The sequence below is a fragment of the Squalius cephalus genome, assembly GCF_949319135.1.
Source record: "Squalius cephalus genome assembly, chromosome: 13".
Lineage (NCBI taxonomy): Eukaryota > Metazoa > Chordata > Actinopteri > Cypriniformes > Leuciscidae > Squalius > Squalius cephalus.
In genome coordinates, this window is record NC_137134.1 from 21655749 (window position 1) to 21669914 (window position 14166).

Genomic DNA, 14166 nt, shown 5'->3' on the forward strand with positions numbered 1-14166 from the left:
GATGTAAAGCGCTATATTTGGTGCAAACCTACCCCAAGAAGTCACACTGGAATTCTCATTTGGAAATATCAATGACAGTATGGTTTCTGGAGCAAAATATGATATGGTTTGCAAGAGCATTGAGAATGATTGGTAGACGACTCATCTTTCTACAGAACAAAGATGTAAAAGACATTTGGTGGTTCTTACAAATCAAGAAAATTAGACCTCAATTCAGTTGAGCACTATTGAACTTACTCAACGTTTTTTGCTCCCAAATGGTTTTACCAAAAAGCAAATCTTTCAGCTTCAAAGATGTTAAATGCTGGTAGGGACTGGAAATACTGCTAAAGGTGGTCTTACCAAGTGTAAACTCTAGGTTTTTTATTTTTAACTTATTTAGTAGAATGTTTGTTTTTAACTTTCATGCATGAATGCCGCCTGTCACCCTGGAGAACCCTGGGATTAATTACTTTGCTCAAGGGCAGTATTGTCTTGAGGGGATCAAACAAGCAACCTTCTGGTTAACAGCCCTGAGCCTACATCACACCATCCTACAAAAGAAAAATAATTCACTATACCTGAGACACCTTCCGCACAATCTCTCCAGCCACATTAAGGCCCTGGACAAATGCCCGAGCAGCGATGAATGCCCGCACCAGCTTGGCCTTCAGTTCACGTGGGGCATCTCCAAAAGGACGAAGGGTCTCTGTCTGCTTGGAGGCACACTCCAGGAAGTCGTCAGAGAGCAACGAGGCGGTCTCAGGGTCAGACGCCTTCAAAAGGCGCTCCAGGAGCTTCATCCAGAACTCGTCCAAGATCTCCTCAAGGTTCAGGGCGGCACCACTGTAATATCGACGCAGGTCGGCGTAGAGGTCACGGAACACTCCTGCATTAGGTCGGTACAACTCCCCCAGAGCGGCCACAAACGCCTCCTCCAACCACCGTTCAGAGCCATTTAGAAGTTCCAGAAAGTATGCTGCAATGACATAAAGGAAGTCACTTATCATAGAGTGAAACTAATAAAGAAATCACATGCAATTGAGTCCACTGACTACGGTTTACCATTATTGTTGCAGATTTCAGTACAACAACATTAAAGCACCCTGACTACTGAATATTTTATATAGCTTTTAATATAACTTACAAACAATATTCATTCAAAGCTGCAGTCCGTAACTTTTTTTGTGTTCAAAATTTACAAATTTATATAATAAGCGAGTACATCATGAATCCATTTTCCAAACCGTGTTTTTGTCTTATCCTTAATCACTACGGTACACCAATAATAAGTGTTTATATTCAGACTATTTTAGACCTGTCGGGTCGTGCCCTGCGGAGTAGCCCAGTACCTGCGAGAGACGTAACTCTGGCTATAATGTTCTTCTGCAAGACGAATGCAGTTCTGTTTATTAACCGTTAGAGCGCCAAAAGTTACGGACTGCAGCTTTAAGCATATCTGTGGAATATTGTGTTTTACATTGCAGATTTAATAATCTTATTTATTTTATGTATTTCATATTTTCACCATGTATGGTATAAAAGGTAAATATAAAAAATAAATTCATATTTATTTATTTTTTATTTGGTTTGATTGTAGTGAAGATGAAAATAGAAATGTAAAATATTTAAGTTTTTCTTTAAAAAAAAACTTTCTTGAACAAGCGCATGTTTTGCCTGTTAGTGGGATTTATAAGATGAAATACACACACAAAAAATCATTAATATCAATAACGTACTATATGTTCAACATTCAGGTAACTTAATAATTACCATTCTTGCATTAATAATTAATATAACTGGTTTATATATATATATATACACTCACCTAAAGGATTATTAGGAACACCATACTAATACTGTGTTTGACCCCCTTTCGCCTTCAGAACTGCCTTAATTCTACGTGGCATTGATTCAACAAGGTGCTGAAAGCATTCTTTAGAAATGTTGGCCCATATTGATAGGATAGCATCTTGCAGTTGATGGAGATTTGTGGGATGCACATCCAGGGCACGAAGCTCCCGTTCCACCACATCCCAAAGATGCTCTATTGGGTTGAGATCTGGTGACTGTGGGGGCCATTTTAGTACAGTGAACTCATTGTCATGTTCAAGAAACCAATTTGAAATAATTCGAGCTTTGTGACATGGTGCATTATCCTGCTGGAAGTAGCCATCAGAGGATGGGTACATGGTGGTCATAAAGGGATGGACATGGTCAGAAACAATGCTCAGGTAGGCCGTGGCATTTAAACGATGCCCAATTGGCACTAAGGGGCCTAAAGTGTGCCAAGAAAACATCCCCCACACCATTACACCACCACCACCAGCCTGCACAGTGGTAACAAGGCATGATGGATCCATGGATCCAATTGTAGCCTCTTTTTTCTATTTGTAGTGGAGATGAGTGGTACCCGGTGGGGTCTTCTGCTGTTGTAGCCCATCCGCCTCAAGGTTGTGCGTGTTGTGGCTTCACAAATGCTTTGCTGCATACCTCGGTTGTAACGAGTGGTTATTTCAGTCAAAGTTACTCTTCTATCAGCTTGAATCAGTCGGCCCATTCTCCTCTGACCTCTAGCATCAACAAGGCATTTTCGCCCACAGGACTGCCGCATACTGGATGTTTTTCCCTTTTCACACCATTCTTTGTAAACCCTAGAAATGGTTGTGTGTGAAAATCTTAGTAACTGAGCAGATTGTGAAATACTCAGACCGGCCCGTCTGGCACCAACAACCATGCCACACTCAAAATTGCTTAAATCACCTTTCTTTCCCATTCTGACATTCAGTTTGGAGTTCAGGAGATTGTCTTGACCAGGACCACACCCCTAAATGCATTGAAGCAACTGCCATGTGATTGGTTGATTAGATAATTGCATTAATGAGAAATTGAACAGGTGTTCCTAATAATCCTTTAGGCGAGTGTATGTATATGTATATTATGCGTGTATGATTGCTGCATTCTCATTCTATGGGATGCAGGAAGTATCTGATTTGGGTCATGAAACTGAACAGCTACATCTAAATCTCTTTATCATTATTGGCGTCACTACAGTTTATCAAGCTTAAATGGTGCACTGCTGTAAAAGGCTATAAAAACCCACTGTAATTGCCCTCCGAGGACCACTCGGTGTGAAAGCATATGAACTTCAGACTTTTCCTTTTATCTAGGCTTACAATGACACAAACCAGGAGAGAATTTGGGCTTCAAAGTACTGCAACTGTTTAACCCTTCACATTCGTTAACCCCCGCAGATGGATAAATGAAAAATGTTAACTAAAAGCAGATGAAGTTTCATAAACTACTGCTCTGGATAAGAAAGCTGTCCGTGACAGTACAAGTACACTGTAAAACCTCTAAATCTCATTTCCTTTGCGAGTTGCTGCAGTCGCTACTCTGTTCTTCCTCAACTTTACACAGTGGGTGGAGAAATGACACCTTAAACATTTGGATTATTTGAAAATCATTTTGCTAACAGTGGAAAAACTGAGCATACATGTTAGCAGCTGCAAACACAACGACCAACTCACTGTCAAAGGTCCTGTATTGGGCATTTAGCGAGGCTTGAATGGAGCGTCCTGCTTCCCTCACCAGGCCTTCGAATTCTCGGCGGCTTAGATTCGACAGCGTCTCCTCCATGGCACTGGTGCAGCAGGTGTAACCTTGCGGGCAGATGCGAAGATGCTCGCCTGCAGATGGAATAGAAAGATAATACGATTTAAGCAGAGGTTTTAACCTAGTTATAGCACCAGAGATGCCAGTTACTCCAATAACATAAAAGCCTATATCAAGCTCCATAAGATTTGAAATAAATGTTAAACTTGATGTCAAACTTCCACAAAACAAATAAAACAGATATTTAATGTTATATATTAGCTGATTGTATTAGTATCTTGTAGTTTAGCTGTCTACTTACTAAAGGGTAGCTTGACTGTATTTAACTATTAGTAGCTTTAGCTTAGCTTGCTAAGTTTTCAAAATAGCTTCATCACTGAACAAAGAGCAATGGGTCAATGAGATCCTCTAGAGAGCAAGAGCTTCTTGGACCCGGCTGACAGTTAGCAAACAACTTTCCCATTTAAGCTTGTCTTGGGTCATGACTTAGGGAACTAGAGCGAGAGATGCTATCGCTACCATGCATTTTTTATGCCGTCTGACTGCAGCGAGAGTAAAAAATCACAGAGAAGCACAATTTTATGCATTCACCGTGGTAAGACTGCAGCAGAGGGGCTAAAATATTTGCTTTGCAATATTATGGTCAACCTAAAAGAGTTATCCAATCAGATTTCTTGGTGTATCTGCGGTTTAGAAGCAAGAAATGTTATTTGTGCAAATGCAGTTTAGCCTAGAGTGCAAGTCTTTTAGGTCAAATTTTATTTATAGAAATAAAAAGTATGGTAAGAAGACATACAGGACCACTCAGATTATTTTACACAAGCCTTTGCCCAAGCATTGTTACTTTTAATCACTGACAATAAATTAATGGTTTTATAATGTGTCTGTCAATGTTGTTATTGTTAACTAAAGCCAAAACTTACAAATTATTTTTGTTAATTGAAATAACACTGAAAAAAATTTATATATACAGTCAAACCAAAAATTATTCAGACACCAGATACAATTTTTAATATTTTTTGAGGATAGCAAAATAAAGTAAACTGTGACATATTATACCCAAAAATCCTTCATACAGTGGACTACCAGTAAAATGTTTAAAAATTTGGGACCAAAATTTATTCAGACACTTTGACCTGGCCATGTTTCGCTTGCGTGTTTTTTCTTTAATTGCTAATACGACCTTTTTTCAACGAGGCCTGGTTTCAAACGCGCTCAGCTGCATTATATCACATGCACGCATGTAATGAGCCTGTTTTTAAATGTGTACGCTTGTACATCAACAAGTGGCGATGTCCCAAGATCATTTTCAGCGTGTCGCTCTGCATTTTGTGGTGTTAAAGAGCCTTCAGTGTCATTATGCATCAAATCCCGGGCCCTTCATTGCAGTCCGTGAGCAGCACGGGAGTGTGGCCTGTATATCAATGTGTACTGATGAGGGACCGCAAGACACAAGACAGATGAAGCTTTTCTTCCCGCTCTGGCACACAAAGGAAGAGTCTGTGCCGACAATGTGACCGCACAACCATAGATGTATGCACACTTAAATTACAGCTGGGATCTTGCTTTGCACATTAACTAAACACATATGAAAAGAAACTAATATAGTGAGAAAGAAAAAAACGACCTTAGTATGCTGGATAGATTACTGTATCTCACAATGCAACTGCATAGTTTTAGCACAATCCTAAAATTTTTCACATCTATGATCATTGAGAACAAATTCTACACAACTACACAAACGCAAATTAAACTGAGGTCCTGTATTTATGTTCTTGCATTTCTGTGGCATTAGCAAACTCCAGTACTCAAGGGGGCGATAGAGTTTTCTTTAAATGTCAGTCCCATTAAACTGGATGATATTAGTCAGAACTATAAACATATCAACAGTTAACTATGGCTGCGTTTAACTCCACTTTTAGACATGAGTACGTCCCCTCGGGAGAATCCTCCATTTTGAAGTGCGTTTAACTTCGTCAAGTGGACAAGGGAAGTTTATTTTGACAGACCCTCGATTTTTACAGAGGGAGCGAGTCTACTCAATATGTACACTTCAGGCAGATCCACAGACCACAATGCAACATGATTGTGACGTCACAGCAGATCACGCTTAATTTACCCCCGCCCTACACAATTCTAGGGTATGATATTGGAGTTATTTTGACATTTAACAACATAATACTTGTAGCTACCTTTTTTATATTTGCTCTAACAGCCCAAGCATACACACAGGCCTATAGAATTGTGCGTAAAACAAATTCATTAGACTGTAAATAATAAATCACTCCATTGTGGATTCTAAGTGAACAAGGGTTTAAGGCATTCCATTGAAACACGTAGCAAGGGTTCCACCAGTAGTGGGCACTTGTGCATCATAAGCAATGACGTACTTGCGAGTGAACGAGACGGAGGGAAGTTAGCAGGGGAAAGAGCGTAAAAAATGTACTTAAATGCAGCTTAATTGTAACTAACTTACTCAGCAAAAGCAAGTTAAAGCTAATGTAAGTTATAGCACTCCTAGTGGCAACGCTGAGAATGACACATTTTGGATTTGGAATCACATTGTAGCTAGCATCACATACTCTTCTCGTATGTTTAGGGCCTTATGGTATTTTTATACAAAATTGAATCACTAAAAGCGTTACCTATACCAATTTAAACATGCAATGCAATGAGTAATATAACTAAATGTAGTATACTGCTGTTTGAAAGGTTTATCGTAGCATAACACTTACAGTTTCACACACTACTTTCATAAAAGTACAGGTGGTATTCAAATCCCGGATTGATTCCTTCTGAACCACTGGATAAATTGAGCCATTTTTCAATTTTTCAATTTTCGCTTAAAGTGAGCAGCACATCAGTGGTTATTTTAGCAGAAACACCATGAGCAGCAAAATAGATACTTAATAGATACTTTTGCAGCAAATACAATTATTTTAAAACATCTGATCTAAACTTTTTATAATCATATCCATTTGGGAGAAATATTATTGGTAAAAATTCTTAGACATCTATTTTGGCTCTAGGGGCCCAGGATTCTCATCTTTGAGGACGATTTTAAGTGTGATTTTTTCTTTTACAAAGTACTACGGCTGCCCTGATGGAAATGTATAGCTCTTCCAAAAAAATATTGTCCGAACCTCCACTGGGAAGGAAAGATAGAGACCGTACCTCTTGGAATTAATTGAATACACCCTGGTAAACAGTGTATACTGCTTAGTAAGCATTCTTAGTATTGCATTCTGAACGTAGCCAGGAAGAAAGACTAACAGAGGCGGATCTTGTGTGTGCAAGAGCAAACTGAATCTACCATAATTCCAGGCAGATCAAGAGATGATGCATTTCTTTATGAATGCAGGACGTTCGCCGAGGCAATAAGCTAAAAATAAATCCAGAGGAATTATCTCTTTTCTGTTCTGAATAAACATTGTTCGAGCCTCCTTGAGCCGTGTCATGCCGTTGGATGAAAATCGAAAGGCTGCCAAACGAACAAGACCCTTAATCAATGCCTGACAGAGAATCACCTGTCAGCCGCCTCAGTCTGCCCAGAAAAATCAAAGGTTTCTTCAGACAGCCTAATTGTTAGAGATGGACAGCGAGACAAATAGTCGAGCAGGATGACAAACAGGCCTTGTGTAGTGTCAGATGAAGCAAATCCCTTCAAGTTAAACTGTTAGCAGGTAGCTTTCAACCCAACTGGCGCAGTCCCTTCAGGGCCAGTGACTATTTAATCAAATGAATGCTCCATGCGGTGTAGTGCTGACTGCTCTTTTTCCATTCTTTTCCCTTGCATGCCTCTTTGATATTTGCTTACATGCTGCAAAATACATCAGGGTATCAGCTTTTGAAAAGATCATTAAAAGAATGAAGGGCTTTTGAACAAAGCACTGGGAAAAACCATTTCTCAGTGATAACAGTAGATGACCTGTAAAAATAACGTAGGTAGTACCATCTGCATTCACATACTTAGAAAAAGTTTCTGGAATTGACTTGGAGGACAAAAAATGGTCCAAAAATGATCATAAACCTACACCTACATTGGGAACACCCTAGAAACTGCATAGCAATATGTTGAATGATTTTTACGAGCCTGTTCTGTTGACCACATTCCAACAAGAAAATCTGCGCTAATTCATAAAGAAGCACTGATGTTGACACATCAGACTAAAATAGCCTCAGTGCCTTCTGGATCGGCTTCTGAAATTTGACTTGGACTGACTTCAGAAGAAAAAGACGGGCCTCGTTTTAAAAGTGAACAACCAAACAGTAAGAGGAAGTTCTTTAGAGGGATGTTCTTCAAGTTCATCTTCAAAGCCCCTGGCATACCAATGTGAATAGTTCTTTTATTTTCCCATCTCCGTCCTTTCCTTCTTTTCCTGGGAGAGGATTTGCGTGGACTCCTTTGAGATGAGAGCAAAGGCTGCCTCAGGCACCGGTTTACCAGAAGCAGGTGCGCAAGGATCTACAGGTGAGGCTGGCTGAGGTTTTAAATCCCTGCGCTGGCCAAAAAAACATGCTCATGTCCTCCATGCCTGATTAACAGGGTGTCTCTGAGGAGTGAGAAAGTGTTTGGTAAGCTTGCTTTCCAACCAAGCCCTTCTGGAAGACTTATAAACGCCACACCCGCGTTACCACACAAGTACCACATAGCACAACTCTCAGGAACAAGCTCAGCAAGCAGTAAAATAATTTATGGAAACCCATTCAGAGGTTTATTCAAAGTACAAAAGTGGAACTCAAGCACTAACATACTGACTTATCTACACATGACTCTTATTTTCTAAGAAGAAGTTTGTGAAATTATATGAATGAGTAAAAAAAAAACCCACAGAATTACTGAAGGAGTGACCGAGAATATCACAGAAATAAGAATGAGCTTTTTTGAGTTAAGCCAGTAACAAACACTAAGAAAACCTTAAAGTCCCCATGAAATCAAAATGGAAGTTTTTTTGTTGCTTTTAGTATGAATATGTTAGACTTACTATTATCTATAAGCTAATGTGCTCCAAAATAATGACAGAATTCGCATTTAGAAGATTCAAAATCTACATAGCAACACCCTGGTAACCATTGTTAATTGTCAAATTTTCTTCAGAAAATGCAAAAATCTAAATCTAATGAAGAAGCAATGTAGCATGATGGCTATGTATACATTAAATATAATCTTGTATTCGTTTTTTGTTGTTTAGGTACATGCATGTGCTAAACAACTGAATTGGTATACAGTGTATATGCGGCCATATTATCTGATTTACTCACATATCAGAACATGATGGCAACTCTGGCACAGAAAACTCTAAGCTGGCCGCAATTCGCAAACTAATCTTTGAATCTGACCTTCTTTTTAAATATGAGGTCACGGGTGTCATGGCGCTTTGCCCAAACATTGGTCTCAATTAAGAGGATAAGCTGCCTTTAATGAACACAATGCAATATCTCTGTAATCCCCAGCAGACCATGTCCTCAGAGGACACTGGGAAAATACGCAGAGAAAAAATGAGGTTAGGAAGACAAAGAGAGAGAAGGGGGAGGAAGTGTGTAACCTAGAGCAAATTTATCTGTCAAAGAAGTGTGCCAAACACCTCCGCATTTGTGTCAGCATGATGGATTTGAATTTAAGCATGGATGGATTAACGCACGGTCCTGCCAACCGTTTCCCCAGGGCTCCAGACCAGTAGGGGGCCCTGATGAGCTGCAGAAATGGTGCATATTTTCAAGAACAGTACAGTTGTTTTGACAGTTCCTGTAAATAGCAAGATTAAAACAACTTTGTTATTCAAAAGAAACATGCTTTTGCAAAAGGAATGCAAAACCACCATAAGAGCAGTCCATACAACTTGTGCCCTATATTCAGACATATAAGTCTTCTAAAGCCAAACACTAGCGATGCATCCGAAATCACGTACTCTCTGAGTAGATACTACATTTGAATTTGAATTTACTTCACTGCCGTTAAGAAAAGTATGCTTTATATGGTATGAATATGGGTAGTATGAATGTAACTCGGACATACTACATCCGCCATGTTACTGTCACGTGACCTACAGTTACGCCGCTTCACTTATATTCATAAATCATCTCCCATGGCCTCATGGGATAGTGTCCATCGTATGCACACTTCAGAATCTCGCCAGAAGTAGTAGGTCATCCGTGGGACTATTCGCCTACATGTTTTTCGCATACTATATAGGGAAGTATTTGATTTCGGACGCATCGCATGTTTGACTGAGGAACTAGACTAGCTAATTCCTAACTAGCAATGACACACATCAGCATGCTACATGCTAAAAAGCAATTGCACATTGATTAAACCAACAATTAACATGCTCTTCATGTACCCGCCCCTTAACCAAAGAAAAAACGTAATTCTTCGCAAAAATGATAACCTAAAATTTCAGAAGCTCTGGACATTAAACATTACATCTTCCCCTTTTGTAAAAACACATTTACTCTCCCCATTAAGTCTCCTGCAATGCCGGGGAACTACAAATTTCCTGCCCAGTTTCAGTTAATGGCAACAAATGGCAACTGATGTTGCCCCAACACAAATGGATTTAGTAAAAGTACAGAAAATAAAGTTGTGACAAGAATTGTGTCACAGTTTGGTCATTTCATTAATCGAAGAACTCTATGATGGGTCTGACACCACTTTATACTTTGCAACAAAACTAGATCAGCTAAACTGTCTACACTTGAATTCTGTGTAAACGGAAAGATCTAGTTTGATAACGTCTTAATGTGCTGTTCCCTTTCCGGTGTATGGCATCCGTGCCCAGGACATCCCGACATCATAATCTGTTCCTGTTGGGGAATAAAAACTGATGAGGGATTAAGTTCTCATACAGTATAAAAAATAATCTGGGCCTTTGTCACCTCTGGCCGACTCTTTTAATCTCCTGTCCGTTTCTCATCTGGTCTTCTGCCACATTTCCAGGTGACCTTTCTTCAACCTCTTCCTGTGCCTATTAGCACTCATTACCCCCCTCCTGCTGGGTTTCTCGCACTCTCTTAACCATCTGCCTCTGGTCTCTCTTATCCGCTACCCTGCTGAGTCGCGGGGCTGCTCAAAGAGTCCCGGGCGCCGTGCCGTCTTACGTTAAGGGCTTGTGACCCCTGAACCAGGCCTTGCACAAAGCCGCAATAAAGGCGATTGACGGCCGCTCGCTTTATGTGCTAAAAGAGACGACTTCAGAGCAAGCCCCGGTATGCCTTATAAAACACTGGAAAGCACCTTTTAATTGATTTCCTAGGTAGTTCTGAGATGCCAGCCCTTCCTTTCTTTGGCAAATGGGAAGGATCGTCAAGCTGAGGTATGTCTGGGGTCTGGCCATAATCGGCAGTGAAAATTGCCCAGGCCTGACTGTGATTTAGTTTGCACATGGTCTGCTCTCATATGCGTGTTTACAGTTTTATGACCCAGGGGAACCGAGGAAGCAGAAGTGAGTGTGAAATATAAAGGCCATAACAGGTTGGTCTAATGAGCTGCTATGATCCTATAACACACAATATATGAGAGGGTTCAAACGGAAAATACAACCCTGTTGACTTTATACATAGAACAAGATATACAGGCGCCTTTTAGGAAACTATTAAAACAAAAAGTACAGCTTAGTGTTACATAGATAGTATAGCCTAGATATTTGAGTTTAATGATAAGAGTAATTTAAAACACTATTACAGGCGTGTGGGGTAAAACATGTTCAAAAAGTAAAAAACCAAGAAGTTTATTGAACTTTTTTTTTAGATCGCAACATTTCCCGATGTTAAAATACTTAATCTCATCCCATCTTAAAGTAAAAGACAACTATAAATAAACATTCATTGGTTGTTTTCCACAAAAACTGCTTTCAAAACTCTTTTTATTTGAACATTCCGACAAGCTCAACATAGCAACAGTGGCTCAACCAATGATGTGAGTTTAGGGGCGGGGCTATCTGTATTGACGGACCAATGATAGAGAGGAGAGTGTTATGGAAATCTGTTTGTTGCCGCTAATTTACATAATCTGCTCATTTACATTTTTACTACACATTCCTGAAAGATTATAAAATATTATTGCGAGCAATTTATAATTGCATTTGCATGTTATTCCAAAGAAAAGAAAAAAGTTGTCTTCTTAACTGGGTTCTAAACATAGAACCCTGAAAATGAAAATGTTTTCGCCTAATGTCGAATAGGGTGAAAAATATGCCACCTTAAAAACATATATGAATAAAATCCCATCCTATCGTATATTTTTCTCGTTCAATAATGTTCACTTTCGGAAATGCAGTATATCTACATTGAAGAATGTATACTAAATTTGTATATTTGGACTGCATATCATATTATATTAGCAGAATTAGCAACATCTAATAAACCTTTTTTGCTTCAGGCAGTACATTGAGGCAGGAAAGATACGTTTCTTATACGAGCGACTTCATCTTCTTGAGCATTTGTTGAGATCACGACACATAGCATGCATTATGGATGTGCTCTAAAACGTGTGCCTTGCTTCGCTAATGGTGAAAGATGGCTAAGCGTACAACCCAGCTCTTTGAATTGGACATTTCTAGGTTTCCATAAATCTAAAAATACACCGCAGCTCAGACTCTGCCCGGCTGCCTAGACACACACGTGTGCGAGTGAACACGTGCATGTGTGTGTGCAAACAGCGCTTGTAATTGTGCACATTACAGTGTTTGCCAAACCTTGTTAAAACAGACGTCCTGATCTCTAATCGAGTATGAGACAAGGACACGTGTGAGAGTGTGGACGAGGAAAACAGGCTAAGGGGTTAAGATGAAGAGCGAGAGAGGGAGAAACTTAAGAGAAAGACCACAAGAACTTCTGTCTGGTTGCTTCAGTTCTTCTTAAGAAGTATTTTTAGCCTGGATTTTGGTGCTGAAATATTCAGCTCTGGTAGGCTATACGTACCATGGCGGCTGGTGTTTTTTAAAGGTCCCGTTTTTCGTGTGTTTTTGAAGCTTTGATTGTGTTTACAGTGTGCAATATAACATGTGTTCATGTTTCGCGTGTAAAAAAACACAGTGTTTTTCACACAATTTACTTATCTGTATACCTCTGTTTTCACTGTCCTAAGAACGGGCTGATGACTTCTTTGTTCTATGAAGTCCCTCCTTAAGAAATACGTAACGAGTTCTGATTGTGCCAGCGGTTCCCGTGTTGTGATTCGACAGCAGCTTAGCGCACGTTGCCCGGAAAGGTCACATTGATCTCTAAGTACAGCGTCCCTGGGAAGGCCAAACAAAGGTGATTGGACTCCGGGATGAAAATAACAGCGTCTCGACGACATGGTGACAAACACACTCTACAAACGCAACTCTTCCTCTTCTCCGTGGGAGCGCAACAAGACCACGCCCCCTTATTTTGTGTATTCCTGTGGGCGGAGGTTAGTCAAAAAACTGTTCTAGTGACGTCATTAAAGCAGGAAGTAGAGGGATGTAGTCCAATCCGGCCGTTCGATGTAGGCAACTTCTGTTAAATAAAATATCTCGCTTGGCATTGAACTTTGAGCTTTATAATTTTACAGATATGATTTATACTCTAACAACAACATTACACACTAACTAAAGTTTGAAACATGGGATCACGAAGAACGGGACCTTTAACACTGGGGAAGCACAGATGTCAGTTATCTATGGTAATATTTGTATAATATTAAAATTATGTGCATTTAGTAGTTTTTCCTCAATTAAAAAGTTTTACGCATGTAAAAATTAATAATATTTTGACTCCAGTCCTATCAGTAGGCTAATAAAAGTGTTTTTTTTTTTTCTACAAGGCATTAGTTACCAACTTTTTTTTTGCTCAGTGCTTCATCCCCACCACTCTTGGTAGTCCATCGATGTTGATGATGATGATACTTTGCACAGCTCATCTATTGTGGACTTTACACACCTTGGTCTTTGAACCTTTTGCGTGGTCTGCCTTGCTTGCGTTTGCCTGAGCAAACCTCACCATATAGGAGCTGTTTTGGCAATCTGCTGTCATCCGCATGGGAAAAACGTTAGGGAAATATAAAACTACTCATTTAAAAAAGTTGATTATACATAAAAACGATATATTTTAAATATGCATATATATTCAAATATTTAAGTATTTTGAGAACATAGGGACTCGATTATATTTTACATTTGCAGTGCTTCAGGGGAGTGGGCGGAGCTAAGGAGATCTTTTGGTGTGTTTTGCTTGTTTTGACTCTTGATTGGTGGAATTTTCTGTGCAGCATCATGGGTAATGTAGTTTTCACAACAAATTCCGCTGTTAAACAATTAGAAATAATGGGGGATGATGGCTTCAAAAGAAGAAAATACCATCAAATACCATTAACAACTTCGTAGTTCACAGTAAGGTTGTCTTTAAAGGTTTATAAGTTATCGGTTTATAATAAGTTTATCGGTATATAATAAGTTTATAATAAGTTTATAAGTTACAGGAACTGGCTGTTGCACTCTATAGCCTTAAAGTAATCACCACTGGTACATACACACAAGTACACTGCTGTACAATTAGCTACAGGAAGAGAAACCATGCAGGAAAAAAACAATAAATCACAGGGCTTTCCGC

At 39.5% G+C, this 14166-nt stretch overlaps 1 protein-coding gene across 1 annotated transcript in view; it reads right to left on the reverse strand.

Annotated features, from left to right (window-relative positions):
• The window catches only part of gpc1a (glypican 1a), a 28799-nt gene that overhangs the window by 5105 nt on the left and 9528 nt on the right, over positions 1-14166 (reverse strand). The window contains exons 2-3 of the mRNA XM_079891579.1: positions 3510-3668; positions 561-958 (exon numbers count right to left, since the gene is read on the reverse strand). Of these exons, the coding sequence (XP_079747705.1) occupies positions 561-958; positions 3510-3668 (557 nt within the window). The remainder of the gene's footprint in view (positions 1-560; positions 959-3509; positions 3669-14166) is intronic.